Source organism: Lasioglossum baleicum, chromosome 10, assembly GCF_051020765.1.
Source record: "Lasioglossum baleicum chromosome 10, iyLasBale1, whole genome shotgun sequence".
NCBI lineage: Eukaryota > Metazoa > Arthropoda > Insecta > Hymenoptera > Halictidae > Lasioglossum > Lasioglossum baleicum.
In genome coordinates this window covers 17,526,734-17,551,518 of record NC_134938.1, presented here as the reverse complement: position 1 = coordinate 17,551,518, position 24,785 = coordinate 17,526,734, and the positions used below count along the sequence as shown (strand labels likewise).

The 24,785-nt window shown below is 36.0% G+C and overlaps 1 protein-coding gene across 7 annotated transcripts in view; it reads left to right on the top strand.

Moving 5' to 3' along the window:
• Positions 1–24,785, top strand: part of LOC143213172 (tachykinin-like peptides receptor 86C) — a 181,162-nt gene that overhangs the window by 64,759 nt on the left and 91,618 nt on the right. For all 7 annotated transcript variants that reach the window (XM_076432788.1, XM_076432790.1, XM_076432787.1 and 4 more), the window contains one exon: positions 23,893–24,106. In XM_076432788.1, the coding sequence (XP_076288903.1) occupies positions 23,893–24,106 (214 nt within the window). The remainder of the gene's footprint in view (positions 1–23,892; positions 24,107–24,785) is intronic.

The window sequence follows — 24,785 nt, the reverse complement described above, 5'->3', positions numbered from 1 at the left end:
TTACGAAATTAAGGAAAAGTACTTTAAGTTCATGAAAGCCACGTCGAATAACAGCAGTATAGAATTTGTTTGGATTCCGTCCCATTCAGGCATTGTTGGAAATGATGAGGCTGACGCCTTAGCTAAGTCGGCAACACTAGAACAAGCTAATGAGCGTGTTGTCATTCCCTTCTCTGATTTACGAGAATCTTTTAAAAACAAATGTAGACAAAGTACTAGTGATTTCACAATGCAGCAGGGTCAGTTTAAAGGTAAGGAATACTTTCAGTATTATGTTAGAGACGGGGTTGCACCATGGTTCTCGGGTTTAAATTTATCACGACAATTTATTGTTACATTCAATCGTTGTAGAGCAAATCATTATCATCTTGCAGCATCTCTTTCACGACTACATATAATAGATGATTCCAAATGTAACTGCGGCAATGAGGTTCAAGATCTGAACCATATTATTTGGCAATGTACCTTGTTGGAAACACAAAGAGTTGATCTCATGAAAAAATTAAGGAAGCTCAATTTGTTTCCACCCTTAAATATCAGATCGTTAATTTGTGAACCGAATATTCAGGCTTGTTATCTTCTTTTCAATTTTTTCAAGCAATGTAATTTAAAGATTTAAAGTTATGTACTTATGTGTTATTATACCTAATGTGTTCTGCGATACCTACATTACTGATGTTTAACTGTAAGATGTACATATATTACTAATGTATAGCTTTATAACCCCCTATGGGGAGTTTCAATTAAGCTTTCAATAAAAAAAAAAAAAAATGTATACTCTACAGAATAGTGTAATAAGGAACTATTTCTTATATTCTAATGTAAGACTATCCGCTTTTAGGATGGGAAGGACAGAGCGGGTCACTGGAAGAGCGGGTCCTCAGACCCGAAATGGCTGTAAGGACCCGCGCTGCCAGCTCATTTTATGACGCTACCCCTCTGGGTTTTTCCTGAGAGGGTGGTAGCTGTGTGGTTCGCCCGTGCTACGGACCCTCAACGTTACACGTTTTTCGCTATCGTAGCTTTCGTTGCGTCAGGATATTGCTGGCGGTAATCTTTTACCATTTGCAGTACCAACTGCTTTTCTTCCTCATTGCGAGCTAAAATTTGATTATAATCCTGCATTAGCTTAACGGCTCTTTCTGCCGAATCATTGATTACAGGTAAAGCCTTAACTATATCTAAACCTAGTTTGTAAGAATCTTCATCTTGCCAAACTATTGGATCTTTTTTTAAAAATTCTGTCGATATATTAAATCTAATAAAAAATTTTCGACTTTCGTCTGATATAAAACTTGAAATGTCCTCTTTCATGTAATCGGCCACATTAGTTGGTAAAATGGCTAATTTTTTATAATAATCGCCGCTACTAGTATTGCTCAACGCCTGCACCATTCGTTTTTTTGTTTCTATCGAAACGTCATTATCAAAGAATGATAACGCAGCATTCTCTGGTGTGAAATACCATAAGTGTCTGCAAAATTTATCTAACGTTATATGACTGATAACCTTATCTATTTCCTTATACTTATATAAGGATTTTATAAAAATCAAATCCTGCTGCGGAGCCTTCGTCGGGAGAGGAGCTTCTATCCATGCTTTCAAATATACATTTGCGATAAATATACAAATGTCGCGAATTCCATTTTTCTCCTCCTCGCTTAATTCGAATTCTTCGCGAAATAAAAATATTTGCAAGCAATAAATACCTTTCGCCATCCACCGAGCATGATGGTAAGCTCCAGGAGCTCTAAAATGATATTCGGAAAAGGTATTACCTAAAAATAGTAACACGAGTTCAATAAACTCGCGATAGTCTTCTCGTGGATGATGTATTTGCAGAGACTGTTTCGCAAAATTGATTAGCTATGGTACATTTTTTATCGGAATATTTGGATAAAAATCGGAATATTTGGACCCGTAGATTTGGACATCATTTTGTCAAAAACAGATCTTAAAATAATTTCATAAATATGATGTCCTTCCCATCCCAAAAGCGGATAGTCTTACATTAGAATATAAGAAATAGTTCCTTATTACTATTCTGTAGAATATATTCAAAATATTCATTCACATATTATAGTACAATAGTACAATACAAAATTACATATCTCTGTTATTTGTGGTTATACGAAAAAATGTCAGAGGAAAAAGTTGCACTGTTCAATATGGTAAATATAATGGCACAAAAATTTTTTTTGAAATTCAAATTTTCGAAATTTCAAGGTCATCGTTATTTTTTTAAAAATTAAGGTCATATAATTTTTCCATATTCTTATTTAGAAAAAATTTACAAATCCAACGATATATAATACTTTATAGTTACGATGAATTTCAAAATTTTCAAAATTTTCAATTTAAATGCGCCACGTGATCCTTTTATCCGATCGATCTTAAATTTTGCACAAATTTTTTTCTCATCAAAGAGAACCATTCTGGGGGGCGTCGTGAAAAAAATTCGTTGGTCAAAAAATAAGGTCCACCCTAATACACACGAACTTAAATACAACACAATCTTTTAGTGCGTTTTTCTTGGTCCATCCATCTCGGCGAAATCGGTGAGAATACATGAAATTATTCATTTTTCGCAAATAAAATCGTAAGGAATAAAAAAATGAAAAATTTTTTTCACAATACCACCCCGGAGACATACTCTACAAGATGCAAAAGGTTTCGTTCCGATTGGTCCATCCATCTCGGCGTAATCGGTGATTTCTTACCTCCATGAGTCGCGCGAATCGTCCGATCCACGCGAGTTTCCAACTACGCTTCCGATCGCACGCGATTAGAATCGCGGCGATTTCAGTCAAGCCGATTTCAGTCGACCACGAATCAACCCGTGGCTCTCCATTCATTTGCATTGGAAGTCACGTGGAGGGGGGAATCGCATGCGACTGGAATCGCGTCGACCGAATCGCTGATTGACCCGTGTGTGGACGGCCTTAGGTCTAGATTAAAAATTGACGAATTGACAACTCGTGCATAAGACATGGGATCTTCAATGTGAACCTCGGTCGAGGTTTGAGAAGTTTCCGTCACAAATGACTATGATTCAAGTTGGCATGACGACATGTTGAAAAATATACTCTAAACGACATACAGCAATCAAATAATCAACTCCGAATTTGAACGAAAATTCTATGGGCAACGTTATCCGTTGCATAAATAATATATATTTTTCGCACAGGCAATAATTAACACAAGTTAACAAATAATTTTATTATTCCCTGTAACAGTATATTTTCTTTGATTTCCAAAATTAAGATGAAATGTGAAATTCCTCGAGAACATTGAAGCAATCAATTTTTCAACAGAAGATTGAAAAAATCTAGCTAAGAGATAATTTTTATTGGAAATTAATTTTAAAATTAAATTGAAGGAAATTCCAAGTTTAAATAAATTTTTAAATAATGTGTATTAAGAAAAATTCTTGCACTAAATTCACGAATGCACATTTAACAACACTACATACAAGCAACGTTAAATATATTTTTTACACCGTCAATCTAATAATTTGATTATTATATTATACACTGTAAGTGTATATTTTCTTTGATTTCTAAAATCAAGATAGAAATGAAACAATCAATTTTTCAACAAAAGCCTAGCCGAGGCAATTTTTATAAAAAATTAATTTTAAAATTAAATCAGGAAAATTTCAAGTTTGAATTAATTTTTAAAGAAAATTAAAAAAAATTCTTGCACTACATTCACAAGTTACAAATGCACATTTAACAACACTATAGGCAACTTTATCCGTTAAGGTTAAATGGTTAAGAAATAAATTTTTGTATCTAGTGTAATTACAAAGAATTTAATTTCAATTCACTGGTTTCTCTACAAACACATTTCTTTTACTTCTTTTCATTTACTGTTATGCTTCACGATTACCATAAATTATCTGATTTAAAAAAGAATAATCTATAAAAAAAAACATTTCCTCCGGTGTTCACTGTCTTTATGAACAACTTGAATATTACTTGTGATGAAGCGAAACTACTGTCTTCTACAGTCGGACAGCTATGCAAGGAAACATGCCAATATTGAAGGACGCAAAAGAGCGCAGACAGCAGTCGATATTAATTATAGAAGAGCCCAGCATTCTGTTCGATTACGCTCGAGGAGGCTGTTTCGTTCTTGGCCTTAGGGAGCTTTGATGAACCATTGAATACTCTCGCGAACGATCTTATCTCTTTTAATTATCCATTTCCGATAATGTGAAACAGATCTCAATTCTTCGAAATAGTAACTACATTTGCAGTCGTCTTACCTCCGTTGCACGAACAGCTAAATGGAATTCAATTACTGTTTTCTTGAGACTTGGATGAGAACAGTCCATGGCGTGGCCCCAGTTTTTCGTCTATACGACTATAGTTTATACAATATATACGTTGTACAATAAAAACGTTAAATTTCTATAGTTCAAATTCAAAATTCATGTTAAAATTCAAAAGTTCAAATTCGAAAGTTCAAGTTCCAATGCAAAAGTTTAAGTTTAATTTCAATAGCTGTAGTTGAAATCCCGAAGTTCAAGTTGTTATGCAAAAGTTCAAGTTAAGGATGAAATGCAAAAGATCAAGATAAAGTTAAATTGCAAAATTTCAAAATAAAGTTCAAATGAATAATTTTAAGTTCAAGTTGAAATGAAAAAGCACAAAAGTTCAAGTTAAAGTAGAAATGCAAAAGCTCAAGTCAAAGTTAAAGTATAAATGCAAAAGCTCAAGTTCAAATAGAAATGTATAAGTTTGTTACGGATGACGAACAGGTGTTTAATATCATCTCTGGCAGGAACCGTCCTAGATAAACGAACAGAGCTACCCTAGATAAATCTACATAATTGTTTAGGTTAGTTTAGGGCCCAAACGTACGCACGACCAACTGGTCGTTGACAAAATACGAATGTTCACTTGAAGGGTACTGACAAGTACCACCCGTCATTGCAGGGCTATATAAGCCCTTACATTTCTACTCTCGTGGGCTAGTACTGTCGTAATCACGAATAGTGTCGCGTCGTGCTGCATCTCGGAAGTCAACTACCAGTGAGATCGGACGTTCGTTCCTTTTGAATCAAAGTTTAACCGTACAAATTCCGCGAGTTCGGTCTAAAATCTGTTAGGCGGTGACAAGGTTACTCCGAGTCCCCCGCATTGCCAGTGCGACAACACCGTGCGTCTTAGCTTAGGTAATATCACCTTTCAATTCTTTATATTCCAAATTCAGTCCATTCGCGACACAAATACACTTGTAGAACGAAATTCTATAGTAAGAATATATTTGTCTTCTTTGATAATTAACTCAAATTCATTAAACCCATAATTATCGTCCAATATCCTAACCAAGTAATTGAACGTCCCCACATGATACAATCTTACCGCTCGGATTGTATCAATTAAATTATACTAGTTACGAGGCTTACTAATCATCCTAGCAATTCCCCGATTAACCATCAGGTTCTTTCGCGACATTCCAATTGTCCAAACAGAGATTTATTCAACCTAGCGGCTCCCCAGTTTCGCATTGGGTTCGTCCGCATCCTAGCAGCTCCCCGGTTTTGCATCGGGTTCGTCTGCGTTTGACTCCATTCCTAGAGGCTCCCTGACTTCGCGTCAGGTTCGTACTCGCTGTCAATAATCCTAGCGGCTCCCCAATTTCGCATTGGGTTCGTCCGCGTTCCTTAACTAACAAATTTATATCATATTCCAAGGGTAATAACCCTTCGCCGGCAACTCGTGCTGCTCGCGGCCCTGGCTCGTAACAAGTTCAAGTTAAAGTAGAAATGCACAAGTTCAAGTTAAAGTAGAAATACAAAAGTTCAAGTTAATTTTGAATTGCAGAAGTTCAAGTCAAAGTTGAATTGCAACACTCCAAGATAAAGTTCAAATGCATAATTTTAAGTTCATGTTGAAATGCAAAAACTCCGGTTTCTGTAGAAATTCAAAGGCCCAAGTTAAAGTTGAAATGCAAAAGTTCAAGTTAAAGTAGAAATGCAAAAGCTCAACTTCAGGTAGAAATGCAAAAGCTCAAGTTCAAGTAGCAATGTATAAGTTCAAGTTAAAGTAGAAATGCACAAGTTCAAGTTAAAGTAGAAATACAAAAGTTCAAGTTAATTTTGAATTGCAGAAGTTCAAGACAAAGTTGAATTGCAACACTCCAAGATAAAGTTCAAATGCATAATTTTAAGTTCATGTTGAAATGCAAAAACTCCGGTTTCTGTAGAAATTCAAAGGCCCAAGTTAAAGTTGAAAAGCAAAAGTTCAAGTTGAAGTTGAAAATCCGAAGTTCAAGTTGATATGCAAAAGTTCAAGTTAAAGCTGAAATGCAAAAGTTCAAGTTGAAGTTGAAGTTCCAATGGATAAGTTTCAGTTCAATTTCAATAGTTCAAGCTCCAGTTTATTTTCAATAGTTCAAGGCCAAAAGTTCAAGCTGATATTCAAAAGTTGAAGTTCAAGTTCAAATATAAATACAGTTCTTTTAATTTACTATTACGCTTTATGGTTACCATAAATGATTTTATAACAATAACAGATGGATTATAATAATAAAATGGCTAATTTGTTCGTGACCCTAGGGAGCTTTGACGATCCGTTGAAATACTCTCGAGAGCGATTTCATCTCTTCTAATTATCCATTCTCGGTAATCCGAAACAGATCTTAATTATTCGAAATAGTAACTGCATTTACAGTCGTCTTACCTCCGTTGCACGAACAGCTAAATGGAATTACCATTTTCTTGAGAATCGGATGAGAACAGTACATGTCGTGGCCTCAGTCTTTCGTCTATTGCTTCATTGTAAGATAAGAAGGGAGTTGTGGAAGGAATTGTGGATCGAGTTCTTGAACTTATATTTGCCTATTCAATAACGGTAAATAATAATAATTAATTGGAGCGTGTTGTACAGGATGATTCTGGGAACTGAGACAGGTTACTGCTCTTCTTTAACCCTCGGCACTCGAGTGGTGACCGGTGAGTCACCACTAAAAATGATTGGAGCATTATTCAATCAAAATACATATAATTTACATAATTTACGCCTAAAAAATAAATTTTTTTTTCTGCCCTTTATAATATGCTCACTATTCTGAAAAATCTATATGAAATGCAGGAGGTAAGCTCGAGTATTTCCGTTATTTTTTCATCTTAATATCTTAATTAACAACCGAGAAAAAAATGATAAATTTTAGGGTGTTGAACCTCATATTATCCTTAAATGAGGGGTTGGTTAGCGACTTGAAATTTTTAGAGATTATCTTTCAACCTAAAAAAGAATATTGTTTTGCACACGGTTTCAATACAAAAAATCTCGTGGTGGCTGCTGGATCATGCTTAGCCTGCTAGACCCTTTACGTGGTAAAATTATTAACTACAATTAAATTGGTATTCTAAAATAGTCTTCGTGGAACTTTTACGACACGGATGGCAAAATGCTTGTTCCGTAAAAACACGTTTTACAGAAATTCCTGAAAGTAATACTTCTTTTCATAAAAATTCCAGAGGCACAGATATCTTCTCGTACACAACTTATAAGATCGAACAGAATATTTTCAGACTGCAAAAGACGCAACAGCTTATTTCGATCTCTGACATTATTATTTCTTACGCAGTGAAAAGTGTAGACTCGAGTAGCTATTGTGTATGCAGGCACTTTGATATTCTTTGCACAATATTATAAATATTTTTACTCTCTTCATGTTACAACATATTACAAAATCTTTCTAGCATGCTGCTTTATCCTCCTTTTCTCAAGTAATTTTTTTATAGCAAATTTTCATGGGCCCCAGGCAGTAAGCTTGCCATTGCGACTGTAAAACAACTCGGAATAAACGTATTAGGGTAAATGTATGTAGGATCGGGTTTGGTATGAGCAATATGTGGGTAACAAACGCGTATTTATTTTAACGATACATATTTGGGAAGATGCGGTTACAAGGTGATGTTTGCTCTCGCGACGATCGGACACGACTGTGATTTCTAACGTTTATCCTTCGATCTCGATCGTCACTTCGCTCTTTATTCATTTGTTCGCGCGTCGCTTTGCGTTTTTCATCTATTCGCGCGGCCCGAAACAACGCTGACCGTCGCGTCGCGTCGCGTCGCTTGCTTTAACGGAAATTACGAATTACAATATCGCTTGCGCGGGGCATCCTTCATGTATTATTTATTACTGCGGGTGCACGTTTTACTGCGGTGTATTTTTCCCCCAATTTTCCACAATGCAAAATGTGGAAAACTTACGTAGAATTCATTTTTGCACAACAGTTACTTGAACAGTTACTTGTTTATTTTAAATAACCTTTATTTGTAGATTTTTGTGCTACGAATAGGAATCCAGTTTGTTCGTCCCTTGATTTATTCAATTTCGAAAAAAACTACAAATTTCCAATTTTGGGAATATATGTATATCTCTTGAATAATATGTAAATTGTATATAATATGTAATTGGCGAAAAGAAAATTTTACTTAATTTATTTAATGTACTAAGATCGAGTACTATTAAGTAGGATAAATGTTTTCTCCAATTTTCCACAATGTAAAATTTCCTTCCTTAGTAATTTTAATCAGTTGAAAATAATAAGGATGGATCAGATGAAAATAATACTCGTTTTAAATTTGATTGTTATATATGCATAAAATCCGCTGTCTCTATCTGTTATATCTAATAACAATGTAGCAAAAAGTTAAAGCGCCATTGGACATCCAGCTATCGCACGTAAAGAACCGTAGAAAAAGCCTCTGATGCAAAGACTAAAATAAAAATATTGTACAGTACTGGAAGCTCATAAATTCCCTGTCAGGTTTTATTTGTAGGCAATGCTTTTAAGAATAGTTATTGCGGGACGGACCTTGTTTCAATAGCAATACGAATGATCAAAGGATAACTTTTTAATAAATGGTACAGCTTCAGATCCAGGACGTCGAGAAACTTCATCCCACATTTATTATAATTAGACAGCGGATCTTTATGCAGAATAAACATTTTTCTACGCGTATTGCCACAACCTGAGTTATTTTGTCTCTTAGTATGTTCAATAGGTTGAAAAAATATAACAATATTTAATGAATATATTATTATATTATATATTATATTATTATACATATATTATATAACAGTATATTTAAATTCTTCTAATTTGCTTACACTTGTAAATTACGTCTTCTTATCTTTGTTATGAACGCATAAAATTCGCGGTCTAATTATAATAGAAAGTAGTTATTTTACAATTAATTCAAAAGTTGAGATTTAGAAGTTCAAGTTCAAAAGTTCTCATTTGAAAGTTCAAACTCCAAAGTGCGCATTTAAAAGCTCAAGTTCAAGTTCAAGTTATTTAAAAGTTTAGGTTGAAATCCAATAGTTCAAGTTCAAGTGAAAATTTCAAGTTCGAGTCCTAAATTGCACCTACTCATTTTTCTTATAAATGTATAAAATCCGCTGTCTAATTATAATAGGCAATTATATTAAAACTATTTTAACCATTTGATCATTATGCAAAATATAAAAGTTGTCCAAGTCAATTGTAAGAAACAGAAGTTAAATGAAAATGCATTTCCTCTTTTAACCCTTTGCGGTCCTATGTCGAGTGTGACTCGACATCGCATTTCGTTCTGGCACGTCCTATGTCGAGTGTGACTCGACATCGGTTTTCGTTCTGGCGCGTCCTATGTCGAGTGTCACTCGACACGGAAAAATTTTTTTTTTTTTTATTTTTCATTTTCGTCTTATATTATCATTATAAATGTTTTTCAAAGAAAACGGTACCAAGTGAATAAGCGACTGGGGCGAAATCTGTGCGGACCGGCTCGTACGAAATTGCGAATTCCGCGCGGACCGCAAAGGGTTAATAATTCTCTCTCCCTGTCTCTCTCTCTAACAATTTAAAGAGAATATATTAGATTATGTATTTAATCAAAGAAATTAACTTATTGAAGTTTTATTAACACAACTATGAGCATACAGAACACACGTCTAATTGATTTAAATATCACACGTCAATTGAGAATCATTCGGGTTAGAAAGCATTGAACGATACATCGAACAAATAACTAACGGGTTTATAAATAAACTGAACTATACACAAATATTAAATCGATCGTTCCTTGAGTGAAACAATAGATTCATTTTGACATATGTCAACAGAATATAACAACATTGTTAAACTCTTCTAATGTCATTACGGTTTTACGTTTGACCAAATACATTATCAACATAAACACGAAATCGAATTACACGTATCGAATTCTTAAAGTTGCAGATCACTTAATTTTATTATTTATTTCCTAGAACTAAAGACTGATATAGGGTTTCACTTCGTAAGGAAAATATTTCGAATGCTTTCGAAAATCCTCGTGCGCAGAGGATCGAAGATTAGGATTATAATGATGTAATTATTTTGACGTTTGGAAAGAAAGACTAAACCCCAAGCAGCGTCGAATTTCGGCTTTATATCTTACTTATACATTGTCGTGGCAGTAACATTTTGGCGCGACCCGTGCGCCCCGGCGTTAACACGTTTCAGGTCTGGTTAGTTTGCACCTTTGCACCAAAAATTTCGGAGAGAAGTCGGACCGGTGCCTCCGATGTCCGTCGCCCTATCCTTAAGCATTGGTGCCGGCCGGAGGCTGTGGCAAACTAACCAGACCTGAAAAAATTTCCTTTCGCGTCCTGTAGTAAACTAATTGATCTGGCTTTCTAATAAAGCTCAAATCATATAGTCCAATATTTGAAAAGTTATCGTCTTTTTTGGAGTGTCCAAATATTAGTGGGAGTCATTGTATGTAGTCTTCGAGAATACACGTAGAGGGGAGTATGCACAGGAAAGTAGTAAGTAAATTGTTCATTTTACACTACGATACGTTGCTACTTGATTGACCTTGTACGCACCGTTTAAAAATTTCATACGGTACACATGGAATGTGAAACACCCCAATAACTACAAACAGCTGCACATAGAAGGTGTTCTCCTGTTCGTCCGTTACCTTAAGTCCATAAATTTTATTACAGGTAAAGACAGGTATAAATGAGGGTAGCGTAAAAATAAGTTTCGTTGACGAGCATAAAGGGCCTAGCCGATTAAGATGGTCAAAACTGCCCTTAGAGCTTTTTCAACGGCTATTGAACCATTCGAAAGCTTGCCAAGAAAAACCCCTCTGAGTAAAATTTCAGCCCTCTAGCTTGCCCGTGAGGGTAGTTACAGGGAAAAATAGATTTTGCGGTTTTCGGCGCATTTTCCGGTCTAAAATGTGTTCTAAAATTCTGAAAAAAATGTGACACATTCTGGATCCCAAGGCGCATTTTTGAGAATTTTTTCAGATTTTTTTGTTTCAAACTGTGGTCGTAAAAAATGAAAAACCTCAAAAAAATCGGAAAAATATTTTTTTCTCAAAAATATGAAAACATGCTATTTTGCTGTTTGGTTCCCTGATAAAGTACTATAACAGGCAATGTTGTCAATTTTTTTTAGATTTTTTGTTCGGCTGCATCATTGTCAAAAACAATAAAAACCGAATTTTTTCGACGTTTTTGCTGTGAGGAGGAAAGTTACACTTGTTGGCTTTGCCGTGTGCGTATATTAAGTAATTTTTAGCGTTATTACACTGAAACAAGCAATTATTTTACCTAAAAAATGTGATTTGAGAGAAAGAAAAAATTGTATTCTGTGCGATATATACCAGAATGTTCGCAACGCTTACAACATCGCCGGTTGGCACCGCGGTTAAGGCGTCCGACTACGGAGCGGATACTCTGGGGTTCGAATCCTGTCGATAGTGGTTTTTTTTTCCATACGTCAAACTTTATTTTTTCAATTTCTTATTATGTATATGGTTTACTCATACGAGTTTAACAATGTTTTTTTAATGTTTTAAAAATATTTAAGTAACATTTTTAAGCAAAATACATACAAAAATAGTTTTGGATCATAAAAGTAGCATAATGCATGTACCGTCGACGGTCAACTCTGTTCTCAGTGCCTATAAAATCCCGCATTGTGCCCACAATTATAAAAGATAAGTCTATTTCTATCAACTCCATACAAATATTTACTTTTACGAGAAATAAATAATTCTGTAATTAACAGGTCACGTAAAAACAGCAGCTAATTGGCTAACAATGACAACTCGGAAGAACAGCTGCTATATATACTTCTTTCTATTTTACCCGTTTCTACAAATTCCGAAAGGCCTAGAAACTATATTCATGATTTTTAATGTTAAAAATGTTAAACAGGACCGCCATGATGAACATATACAATTAGAGAATCAAGGAAATAATAGATACTCCAAAACTATTTTTGTATGTATTTTACTTAAAAATATTACTTAAATATTTTTAAAACATTAAAAAAATATTGTTAAACTCACATGAATAAACCACATAATAAGAAATTGGAAAAATATAGTTTGATGTACGGAAAATACGCGCAGCTATTAGTAAGGGAAATAATAACCACCCTCCCAAAAAGCTAAGATTCCTTGCAGGCCAGTTTTTACGACGGTCATTGTATTCTTCGTAGCTGATTATTGCGCGACCAGAATCATAAACTAATATAAACGTGGTAAAAATTAACTACCTCTGTACCTGCTATGTACTGTCATATTGTCCTTTCCCGTTAGGATGGAAGGCCAGGGAAAACGGTCAACTCCAGGTTTTTATAGGCACTGAGACCGGAGTTGACCGTCGACGGTACATGCATTATGCTGGAGTTTTATAATACTTTTTATGATCCAAAACTATTTTTGTATGTATTTTGCTTAAAAATGTTACTTAAATATTTTTAAAACATTAAAAAAATATTGTTAAACTCGTATGAGTAAACCATATACATAATAAGAAATTGAAAAAATAAAGTTTGACGTATGCAAAAAAAACCACTATCGACAGGATTCGAACCCCAGAGTATCCGCTCCGTAGTCGGACGCCTTAACCGCGGTGCCAACCGGCGATGTTGTAAGCGTTGCGAACATTCTGGTATATATCGCACAGAATACAATTTTTTCTTTCTCTCAAATCACATTTTTTAGGTAAAATAATTGCTTGTTTCAGTGTAATAACGCTAAAAATTACTTAATATACGCACACGGCAAAGCCAACAAGTGTAACTTTCCTCCTCACAGCAAAAACGTCGAAAAAATTCGGTTTTTATTGTTTTTGACAATGATGCAGCCGAACAAAAAATCTAAAAAAAATTGACAACATTGCCTGTTATAGTACTTTATCAGGGAACCAAACAGCAAAATAGCATGTTTTCATATTTTTGAGAAAAAAATATTTTTCCGATTTTTTTGAGGTTTTTCATTTTTTACGACCACAGTTTGAAACAAAAAAATCTGAAAAAATTCTCAAAAATGCGCCTTGGGATCCAGAATGTGTCACATTTTTTTCAGAATTTTAGAACGCATTTTAGACCGGAAAATGCGCCGAAAACCGCAAAATCTATTTTTCCCTGTAACTACCCTCACGGGCAAGCTAGAAGGCTGAAATTTTACTCAGAGGGGTTTTTCTTGGCAAGCTTTCGAATGGTTCAATAGCCGTTGAAAAAGCTCTAAGGGCAGTTTTGACCATCTTAATCGGCTAGGCCCTTACTTTATGACCACCGTCCGACAAAAGCCAAAATAGTTTGTCCCAACATTTCGGGCCAAACACCCCACTGAGCGATGGCTTGTTTAACATTGGTCCCCGCGAGTTTAATTTTTTTGAAAAGTACAATTAGTACAATTAATAGTACAATTAATTGACATAAATAGTACAATTAATTGACAACATGACGTGAAAAAGATTTGTAGAAAATTGCAATTGGTCGGAATTGCAGAGGAAATACTAACAGTTGTATTTCGCAATTTTTTGGGGTGGCCCTTTATTGAAAATTTGAAGAGCACGTTGTGTGGATCTACAGGGTGTTTCACACTATTCCTGGCCAGCGTTTTTCTTGCAAATTATTAGAAAAACATGAAAGAGGAAAAAGTAGTACATACTGTTTTTTATACGCACAACGCAACGACATATGTAATTTTTTTGTGTTTATGATATTTTGTTAGATATGAAGGTGACCTTCAATTTTTTTAAATAGAATGCTTTATTATTTCTTATGTCACATGAGAGCGCGTGTCTAGTCGAATTCATTCGTATACTGTGCAGTGACCCTCAAGGTCATGCAAGGTCAGAAACGAAAGAAGCATTTTGAAATACTTGCAAACACATTGGTATTAAATATTCAAAATGCTTCTTTCGTTTCCGAGCTTGCATGACCTTGAGGGTCGCTGTACAATAGGGTGGACCTTATTTTTTGACCAACGAATTTTTTTCACGACGCCCCCCAGAATGGTTCTCTTTGATGAGAAAAAAATTTGTGCAAAATTTAAGATCGATCGGATAAAAGGATCACGTGGCGCATTTAAATTGAAAATTTTGAAAATTTTGAAATTCATCGTAACTATAAAGTATTATATATCGTTGGATTTGTAAATTTTTTCTAAATAAGAATATGGAAAAATTATATGACCTTAATTTTTAAAAAAATAACGATGACCTTGAAATTTCGAAAATTTGATTTTCAAAAAAAAATTTTTGTGCCATTATATTTACCATATTGAACAGTGCAACTTTTTCCTCTGACATTTTTTCGTATAACCACAAATAACAGAGATATGTAATTTTGTATTGTACTATTGTACTATAATATGTGAATGAATATTTTGAATATATTCTACAGAATAGTAATAAGGAACTATTTCTTATATTCTAATGTAAGACTATCCGCTTTTGGGATGGGAAGGACATCATATTTATGAAATTATTTTAAGATCTGTTTTTGACAAAATGATGTCCAAATCTACGGGTCCAAATATTCCGATTTTTATCCAAATATTCCGATAAAAAATGTACCATAGCTAATCAATTTTGCGAAACAGTCTCTGCAAATACATCATCCACGAGAAGACTATCGCGAGTTTATTGAACTCGTGTTACTATTTTTAGGTAATACCTTTTCCGAATATCATTTTAGAGCTCCTGGAGCTTACCATCATGCTCGGTGGATGGCGAAAGGTATTTATTGCTTGCAAATATTTTTATTTCGCGAAGAATTCGAATTAAGCGAGGAGGAGAAAAATGGAATTCGCGACATTTGTATATTTATCGCAAATGTATATTTGAAAGCATGGATAGAAGCTCCTCTCCCGACGAAGGCTCCGCAGCAGGATTTGATTTTTATAAAATCCTTATATAAGTATAAGGAAATAGATAAGGTTATCAGTCATATAACGTTAGATAAATTTTGCAGACACATGGTATTTCACACCAGAGAATGCTGCGTTATCATTCTTTGATAATGACGTTTCGATAGAAACAAAAAAACGAATGGTGCAGGCGTTGAGCAATACTAGTAGCGGCGATTATTATAAAAAATTAGCCATTTTACCAACTAATGTGGCCGATTACATGAAAGAGGACATTTCAAGTTTTATATCAGACGAAAGTCGAAAATTTTTTATTAGATTTAATATATCGACAGAATTTTTAAAAAAAGATCCAATAGTTTGGCAAGATGAAGATTCTTACAAACTAGGTTTAGATATAGTTAAGGCTTTACCTGTAATCAATGATTCGGCAGAAAGAGCCGTTAAGCTAATGCAGGATTATAATCAAATTTTAGCTCGCAATGAGGAAGAAAAGCAGTTGGTACTGCAAATGGTAAAAGATTACCGCCAGCAATATCCTGACGCAACGAAAGCTACGATAGCGAAAAACGTGTAACGTTGAGGGTCCGTAGCACGGGCGAACCACACAGCCACCACCCTCTCAGGAAAAACCCAGAGGGGTAGCGTCATAAAATGAGCTGGCAGCGCGGGTCCTTACAGCCATTTCGGGTCTGAGGACCCGCTCTTCCAGTGACCCGCTCTGTCCTTCCCATCCTAAAAGCGGATAGTCTTACATTAGAATATAAGAAATAGTTCCTTATTACACTATTCTGTAGAGTATACATATTCATTCACATATATAGTACAATACAAAATTACATATCACTGTTATTTGTGGTTATACGAAAAAATGTCAGAGGAAAAAGTTGCACTGTTCAATATGGTAAATATAATGGCACAAAAAAAATTTTTTTTAAAAATCAAATTTTCGAGATTTCAAGGTCATCGTTATTTCTTTTTTAATTAAGTTCATATAATTTTTCCAAATTCTTATTTAAAAAAAAATTACAAATCCAACGATATATAATACTTTATAGTTACGATGAATTTCAAAATTTTCAATTTAAATGCGCCACGTGATCCTTTTTTTCGATCGATCTCAAACTTCGCCCAAATTTTTTTCTCACCAAAGAGAACCATTCTGGGGGCGTCGTGCTTTGTATCTCAATAAAAATTTTTCACCAAGTATAGCTTAGGACCACCCTACTGTACAATATACGGATTTACATCTAACAAAATATCATAAACACAAAAAAATTACATATGTCGTTGCGTTGCGTATAAAAAACAGTATGTATTACTTTTTCCTCTTTCATGTTTTTCTAATAATTTGCAAGAGAAACGCTGGCCAGGAATAGATCCACACAACGTGCTCTTCAAATTTTCAATAAAGAGCCACCCCAAAAAAATTGCGAAATACAACTGTTAGTATTTCCTCTGCAATTCCGACCAATTGCATTTTCCACAAATCTTTTTCCACGTCATGTAATCAATTAATAATTGTACTAACTTTTCAAAAAAATCTAACTCTTTGTTATAACGTTTAAATTCCTTAACAACGTATTCGCCACCTATTGACACGACAAACTCTGACAAGTTCTAGTCAATAGCTTTTTAAATAAATACAGAATGTTATATTCTGCCTATGCCACGCCGCGCCGGAGCGGCGGCCGGAAAAATTTCGGAGAGCTTGGAATTTCTCCGGCGACCGGACCGGCTCTAGCATAGGCATCTCCTGAGGTGTAGAGGGGAGTAAAAGATTCAGGGAACCCCTGGGGTTTGTCCGCGAACCCCTGGGGTTAGACACGATCCCCAGCGCTTGGCCTTTGTGCGAGCCTCACGAATGACGACCAGCCCACTGGACACCAAACTAAATGGTCCAAAATGTCCGCGCGCCGGAGACGGTTCATCGTCGCGTGTCGGGCTGTCGAGTGTTCTGACCGTTTGACTCTGCCGAGACACTGATCTCGATCGTTCGAGCGCTAAACAAAATCTGCCGGCCGGTCTCGGGCCATCGAGGGCAGTGCTTCGATTGAGCCCAACTTTTTTGATACGATGGATGGCCGCTAGAGGCGCTGCGCGGAAAAACAGTAACGTATCTACTATTGGGTAGATGAAATGGGGTTTCTTGAGCACCCCGCAGAATGTTAAAAAATTTATATGATTTGATTCTGAAAAATGAATGTATAACAAGTGTATTTGTGTATATTTTGTAACTCGTAGGACACGTCCTGGAGTCTTTTTGTCCGGTAAGATTATTTCGATACATTCCCGCCAATATAACTGCCTCAGGGCTCTGGCCGCTCTGCTACCCAATAGTAGATACGTTACTGTTTTTCCGCGCAGCGCCTCTAGCGGCCATCCATCGTATCAAAAAGGTTGGGCTCAATCGAAGCACTGATCGAGGGCCTTGCCTCGCATTTTCCCCACTCCGCAGAGTCACTCCGTCCACGTGCACGCATTTTAAAAAAGAGCCGAGTTTGTTTGTCGCAGCCGATCAAACGTCTCGGCCGCGCTACAATGTAAATACACGCGCGAGCACTCGGCAGCCGACTCCGGCAACCTACAACGGCAAATGCTCAGCCCATGCTTATCCTAACAACACGTTTAAATCTACGACATATTAATAAACTTTGTTGAAGTTATATTGTGTAGATCTGGAGATAAAGTATAATCTGGGAGGATTGGTAATTATTAATGATGTTGTTTAATTTTTAACGGACTGTTCCGTCGTCTCAACACCTGAATTTATTCGACACGTGTTCGGAACATTCTATTTAGTAAAATATTTTCTATTTTATGTACATATGTATAGTCATACAGGGTGTCTCAAAATTAGGTCCGGAGCCGAAAATGGGAGGTTCCTGAGATCATTTCAAGCGACATTTTCCTTTGAAAAAATGTCGTCCGCGGCTTCGTTAACGAGTTATTAACGAAAAACACGGACCAATCAGAGCGCGAGCTAGACGCGTGCAGCCCGGCGCGCCGGCAGCCGAGTGTCGGTGGCACGCCGCGATGTCGTAACGAACAAAAGTTTCTCGATGATGTGAATCCTCACCAATTTCGATAAGCTTTGGATATGTTGTCAATACCATGATTCTGAACAACATTTCCCTTTATAGTTTCTGTCGATCGGCTTTAGTTTACGACATTATTGTAAAAATTTGTAATTGTAAATCGATCGATGTACTATTTCATATCCGATTTCGATAATCTTTGGATATGTTGTCAATACCATAATTCTGAACAACATTTCCCTTTACAGTTTCTGTCGATCGGCTTTAGTTTACGATATTATTGTAAAAATTTGTAATTGTAAATCGATCGATGTATTATTTCCTATCCGATTTCGATAATTTTTGGATATGTTGTCAATACCATGATTCTGAACAACATTTCCCTTTACAGTTTCTGCCGATCGGCTTTAGTTTACGATATTATTGTAAAAATTTGTAATTGTAAATCAATCGATGTACTATTTCCTGTCCGATTTCGATAAGCTTTGGATATGTTGTCAAGACCATGATTCTGAACAACATTTCCCTTGACGGTTTTTGTCGATCGGCTTTAGTTTACGATATTATTGTAAAAATTTGTAATTGTAAATCGATCGATGTACATACTACATATTTCCTCGCCGATGTCGATGAGCTTCATTTCAAAGGAAAAAGATATTTAAAACATCGAATTTATAACATATTTCAAAGTCATCGAAATCGGTGAGGACCCACATCATCGGCAACTTTACCCGAACGATAGAAGAAGCACAAACTTATTGAATCAAAAACTCACTTATTCAGCCGTAAATCCATTTGACTACCACATACAACCACCACACTTTTACATAATTGTTGAACTCGTAGCACACTTTTATAACTCGTATCGATATCGAACGAAATTACTTACTCCGACGCGGAAAGAGTTCGATACTCTTCGCGATGCCGCGCGAAACTGTGCTCTCCCAGCGTACAATGTATTCGATGAAGGCGTCGTTTAAAACAAATGAAATCGTTCCCAAGGAGATATTGATTTTTCGAGAATCATATGATTCTCGAAAACACCGATTCGAAGATTATGTAAAAGTGTGGTGGTTGTATGTGGTAGTCAAATGGATTTACGGCTGAATAAGTGAGTTTTTAATTCAATAAGTTTGTGCTTCTTCTATCGTTCGGGTAAAGTTGCCGATGATGTGGGTCCTCACCGATTTCGATGACTTTGAAATATGTTATAAATTCGATGTTTTAAATATCTTTTTCCTTTGAAATGAAGCTCATCGACATCGGCGAGGAAATATGTAGTATGTACATCGATCGATTTACAATTACAAATTTTTACAATAATATCGTAAACTAAAGCCGATCGACAGAAACTGTAAAGGGAAATGTTGTTCAGAATCATGGTATTGACAACATATCCAAAGCTTATCGAAATCGGATAGGAAATAGTACATCGATCGATTTACAATTACAAATTTTTACAATAATATCGTAAACTAAAGCCGATCGACAGAAACTGTAAAGGGAAATGTTGTTCAGAATCATGGTCTTGACAACATATCCAAAGCTTATCGAAATCGGACAGGAAATAGTACATCGATTGATTTACAATTACAAATTTTTACAATAATATCGTAAACTAAAGCCGATCGGCAGAAACTGTAAAGGGAAATGTTGTTCAGAATCATGGTATTGACAACATATCCAAAGATTATCGAAATCGGATAGGAAATAGTACATCGATCGATTTACAATTACAAATTTTTACAATAATATCGTAAACTAAAGCCGATCGGCAGAAACTGTAAAGGGAAATGTTGTTCAGAATCATGGTATTGACAACATATCCAAAGATTATCGAAATCGGATAGGAAATAGTACATCGATCGATTTACAATTACAAATTTTTACAATAATGTCGTAAACTAAAGCCGATCGACAGAAACTGTGAAGGGAAATGTTGTTCAGAATCATGGTATTGACAACATATCCAAAGCTTATCGAAATTGGTGAGGATTCACATCATCGAGAAACTTTTGTTCGTTACGACATCGCGGCGTGCCACCGACACTCGGCTGCCGGCGCGCCGGGCTGCACGCGTCTAGCTCGCGCTCTGATTGGTCCGTGTTTTTCGTTAATAACTCGTTAACGAAGCCGCGGACGACATTTTTTCAAAGGAAAATGTCGCTTGAAATGATCTCAGGAACCTCCCATTTTCGGCTCCGGACCTAATTTTGAGACACCCTGTATAGTACATATTGTACATTTAAACTTTCGTTATTAACATATTGTTCTATATTGAACAATGAACCACAATTTTTTTAAAAACACGCGAGGCTAATCGAGTGAGTGACCTTCATAATATACATCAAGGTCAAGGTTACGGAGCTGGATTTCCTAAAGTAAACATTTGACATATCGATCACTTTTTGACGTCACTACGTGAAATTGGGAGGGTTACCCCCTTCTGACCGTGAACTGTTGAACTTGAATGTTTGAACATAAACTTCGGGAGTGAACTTCGACTTTTCAACTTGAACTTTTGAACTGTACTTGAATTTTTCAACTTTAAAATTCGAACAAAACTTTTCAAATCAGTCTTTTGTACATGAACTTTTCAACTTCAACTTCGACTCAAAAGTTCAAGTTCACAAGATCAAGTTGAATTTCAAGTTGAAAAGTTCAAATTCAAATGGAAAAGTTCCAGTTCAAGTTCCAAAGGAAAAGTTCCAATACAATTTCAATAGTTTAACTTGAAAAGTTCAAGTTCCAGTGGAAAAGTTGGAGTTGAATTTCAAAATCCAAGTACAAGTTCTGATGCAAAAGTTCAAGTTAAAACATTCTAATTGAAATTCAAAATTCAAGTTTGTAGTAAGTAACAGTTCGAGTTGTCAGGACAACATATTTATTTGCACATGAACTTACAAGAATTGGATTATAGGAGAAAAGAATATGTATATACATAGAATGTTATAATGAGATATCGCCTACAGTCCTTCGTGGCTTGTATCTCTCTCACTCTCACACACACACGAGCAGTCCTTCGCCGTGACAACAATTATACGTTCGGTTCAAATCCTCAACTCTATCTCTGCTCTTCTCGAATACACCTGTCTATATAAACATCGTTCACGATTCGCGTCTTCCGCATTAGCCTACAGGGGGCAGCGGCCACACCAGTGGCGAATAACACACCGAATTACTAATCATTACATAGTTCGCGCCTACAAGTTTAAGTTCCAATGCAAATGTTCCAGTTGAATTTCAGTAGTCCAAGGCCAAAGAAGTTCCAGTCGAAATTCAAAAATTCAAGTTCAAATATTCAGTTTAAAATTCAAAAGTTGCATTTAAAAAATGTACACTTTTCTTTTACTTCGTTTCATTTACTGTTATGCATTACTGGTACCATAAATGATATTAACGGAAGAAAACAAAAAAAGGCTAATTCGTTGTTGACCTTAGGGAGCTTTAAACGATCACATCTCTTTTAATTATCAATTCTCGATAATGCGAAACATATCTTAATTCTTCGAAATACACTCCTCAAAATAATTAAGGGATCACTTGTGCGAACCCGAAAAATTAGTCCCACTTTACGTGATTATAACTCCGTCAAAAATTGTCGTATCGATATCGTTAAACAATGGTTTGAAACCCTGTTAACAAAAATTTTGTGCAATTTTGGAACATCAGACGGGGAGTAACAAATTTTGTTGATAAATCACGTTAATATCATTTGGAAGGGTTATCTTTCCTGTGTAAATTGTGTGGTTGTTGAATATTGTGCGATTTTTTTTATTCGAGTTATTCAACATTGAAGTAAATATGGACTTTTAAACTTTAACTGGCTCCAGAAAGCGAAAAAATTATCGTAGAATCTTGCGCAAAAAGCTATAGAAAGGGCGTTTCTTTCTTTTCAAGACACTCGTTTTGTTTTTTCAATTTCATTAACATTTCGATATACTAGGTGTTTCTGAAAATATGCTTAAAAAATAAACAATTTCCATTTTTCCTTTAACTCGCTATATCTCGGCGAGAAATGATCGTAATACCATGATCCGAACGTCAGATTGAGGCAGAGATTCTGCCGATTCGATTGAGTACCCCAAGAACTCGCTGCGGCAATTTTTTACCAATGGCAGCTGTGTTTGAAGAAATGCTTCGCAGAAATTAGCGCGCCACGTACAGCGGCTGCCTGACATCTCTGAATACTAGTGAATACGCTACCGCCGCAGCGCGGCGGGCCAGGGCGCGGCGGGCCAGGGCGCGCTCTGATTGGTCCGTGTTTTGCGTTAATAACTCCCAAACAAAGCCGCAGTTGACATTGGTGCAAAGGAAAATGTCTCTTAGAATGGTCTCAGGAACCACCCCCTTTCGGGATTTTCACGGATTTTGGGACACCCTGTATAGCATGTTAAAAAAATTTTTCCGTGTTAGGGTCGATTCATAGCTCACCGGCCCGCCAACCGGACCGGTCTTGCGTTTCTCAGGTTCCGTTCATAAAAACCTTTTTTTGTGCCACGCACAGTTAGGAGCCCTGCTCCCTGCTGTCGAGCCTCACCGGCTCGAAGAAAATTATCGGAGCGGAATCGCCGGAACCGCTCAAATATGAACTGTGCCACTTAAATCTGGGTAAGAATCTCGGCCCGGTTGCCGGAACCGGTGAGCTATGAATCGACCCTTATGATCACGTTAAATGGGACCAATTTTTCGGGTTCGCACAAGTGATCCCTTAATTCTTCTGAGGAGTGTAGTAACTATTGTTGTATTGGCACGGACTTGGATCTCCTAAAGTAAACATTTAACAAATCGATCATTTTTTGATGTCACCATCGACGATTTTGTTCTGAATGAAATATGTTGTAGTCCACGTGAAATTAAAAGGTGGGTGAGTTAACGTCATCATTAGACTGTGGATAATTATGCAATTTTCAATTTGAATAGTCCAAGTTGAAAAATTCAGAAGTTCTACTTCAAATTCAAAAGTTCAAGTTGAGGTTCAATAGTTTCAGTTGAAATATACATATACAAAAGTTCAAGTTCCAATGAAAAAGTTCCAGTTCAATTACAATAGTTCAAGTTTAATTTTAACAGTTCCAGTTCAAGTTCAAAACAGTTCCAGTTGAAACGTTCAATTTTCAATGTTCTAGTTGAAAAGTTTAAGTTAAAAAGTCACAGTTCAGTTAAAAATTTCAATTTCCAATGTTCTAGTTGAAAAGTTTAAGTTAAAAAGTCACAGTTCAGTTAAAAATTTCAATTTCTAATGTTCTAGTTGAAAAGTCATAGTTCAGTTTAAAAGTTCAAGTTCAGTTAAAAATTTCAATTTCCAATGTTATTGCTGAAAAGTCCAAGTTTAAGTACGAAAGTTCAAATTCAGTTAAAATGATCAAAAATTCAATTTGAAAAATCAAGATCAATTTAAAAAGATCAGTTCAAAAGTTCAAGTTGAAAACTTCAGGTACAGTTCAAAAGTTCAAGTTGGAATGTTCAAGTTCAGTTCAAAAGTTCAAGTTTAAATGTTCAAGTTCAGTTCAAAAGTTCAATTTGAAAAATTCAAATTACAATGAAGGTAACATCCCCCCGAGGATGTCATTTTGATAAAGACAAGTTGAAATTTATCCCTGTGTCTCCTCGGAAGACATCACTTCAGATCTGTACAGTATGTACGTGTGTCGACATAATGTTAATTAATGAACCAAATTCCAGCTCACCGAGAAATGCGCACTGTTACCAATTACTTCCTAGTCAATCTCTCTGTGGCCGATCTAATGACGTTGTTGCTGAACTGCGCTTTCAACTTCACCTCTATGCTGAACTCGAACTGGCCATTCGGCGCTGTGTACTGCACAATTAATAATTTCGTTTCGAACATGACCGTCGCCTCGAGCGTGTTTACGATGGTGGTCATCTCCTTCGACAGGTAAGTGCCGTTAACTGATCAAAATGCTGTAGTACAGTAAAGTCGCGTTATTTCTCAGCGACCTACAAGGTGCCTACACCTCCTCCACTGACGGGCAACGCCGCAGGGGCCAAAAAGCTCGAGCTACCTCAGCTCTAATCTGATCTCGGCTGGGTATATCGGTGTGAACCACTACTAATCCAATTACAAAACTTCTTAATTTTTCATTATTTTTTTATGGGATTTTCACTACCTTATTCGTGGCATTTTTCTGATTACAATCACACTAAACACGATATAATTTCAACTGTATATAGTGGTTAAATAACGATGAAAGTTTCGGGCGCAAGGAAGCACAGCCCGGTCCGTGTTTATATGCTGTCCTTTTCTACGTTCGGTTTCCTTCGTACATAATCCAGTCAACGAAAGGTTGTAGAGGGAAATGGAAGGAACACAATTTTTAACTTTGGGTCTTTGTTTGAACTACTGAGGAGGTAAACATACTAAAAGCCCCCATTCCTAGAAGAGGTGAGCGGGGTGTAGGGGAGCACGTAGAAGGTCCCCTTTTTCGGTTTTCCGCGTATATCTCGGAAACTATGCGCCCTAGCGATAAGACCATTCCATACAAAATTAAAGCTGATAAAATGTACCACAAGATTGATTTGATTCAGTTTTTCGCTATCTCGCGTAGTTTCCGAGA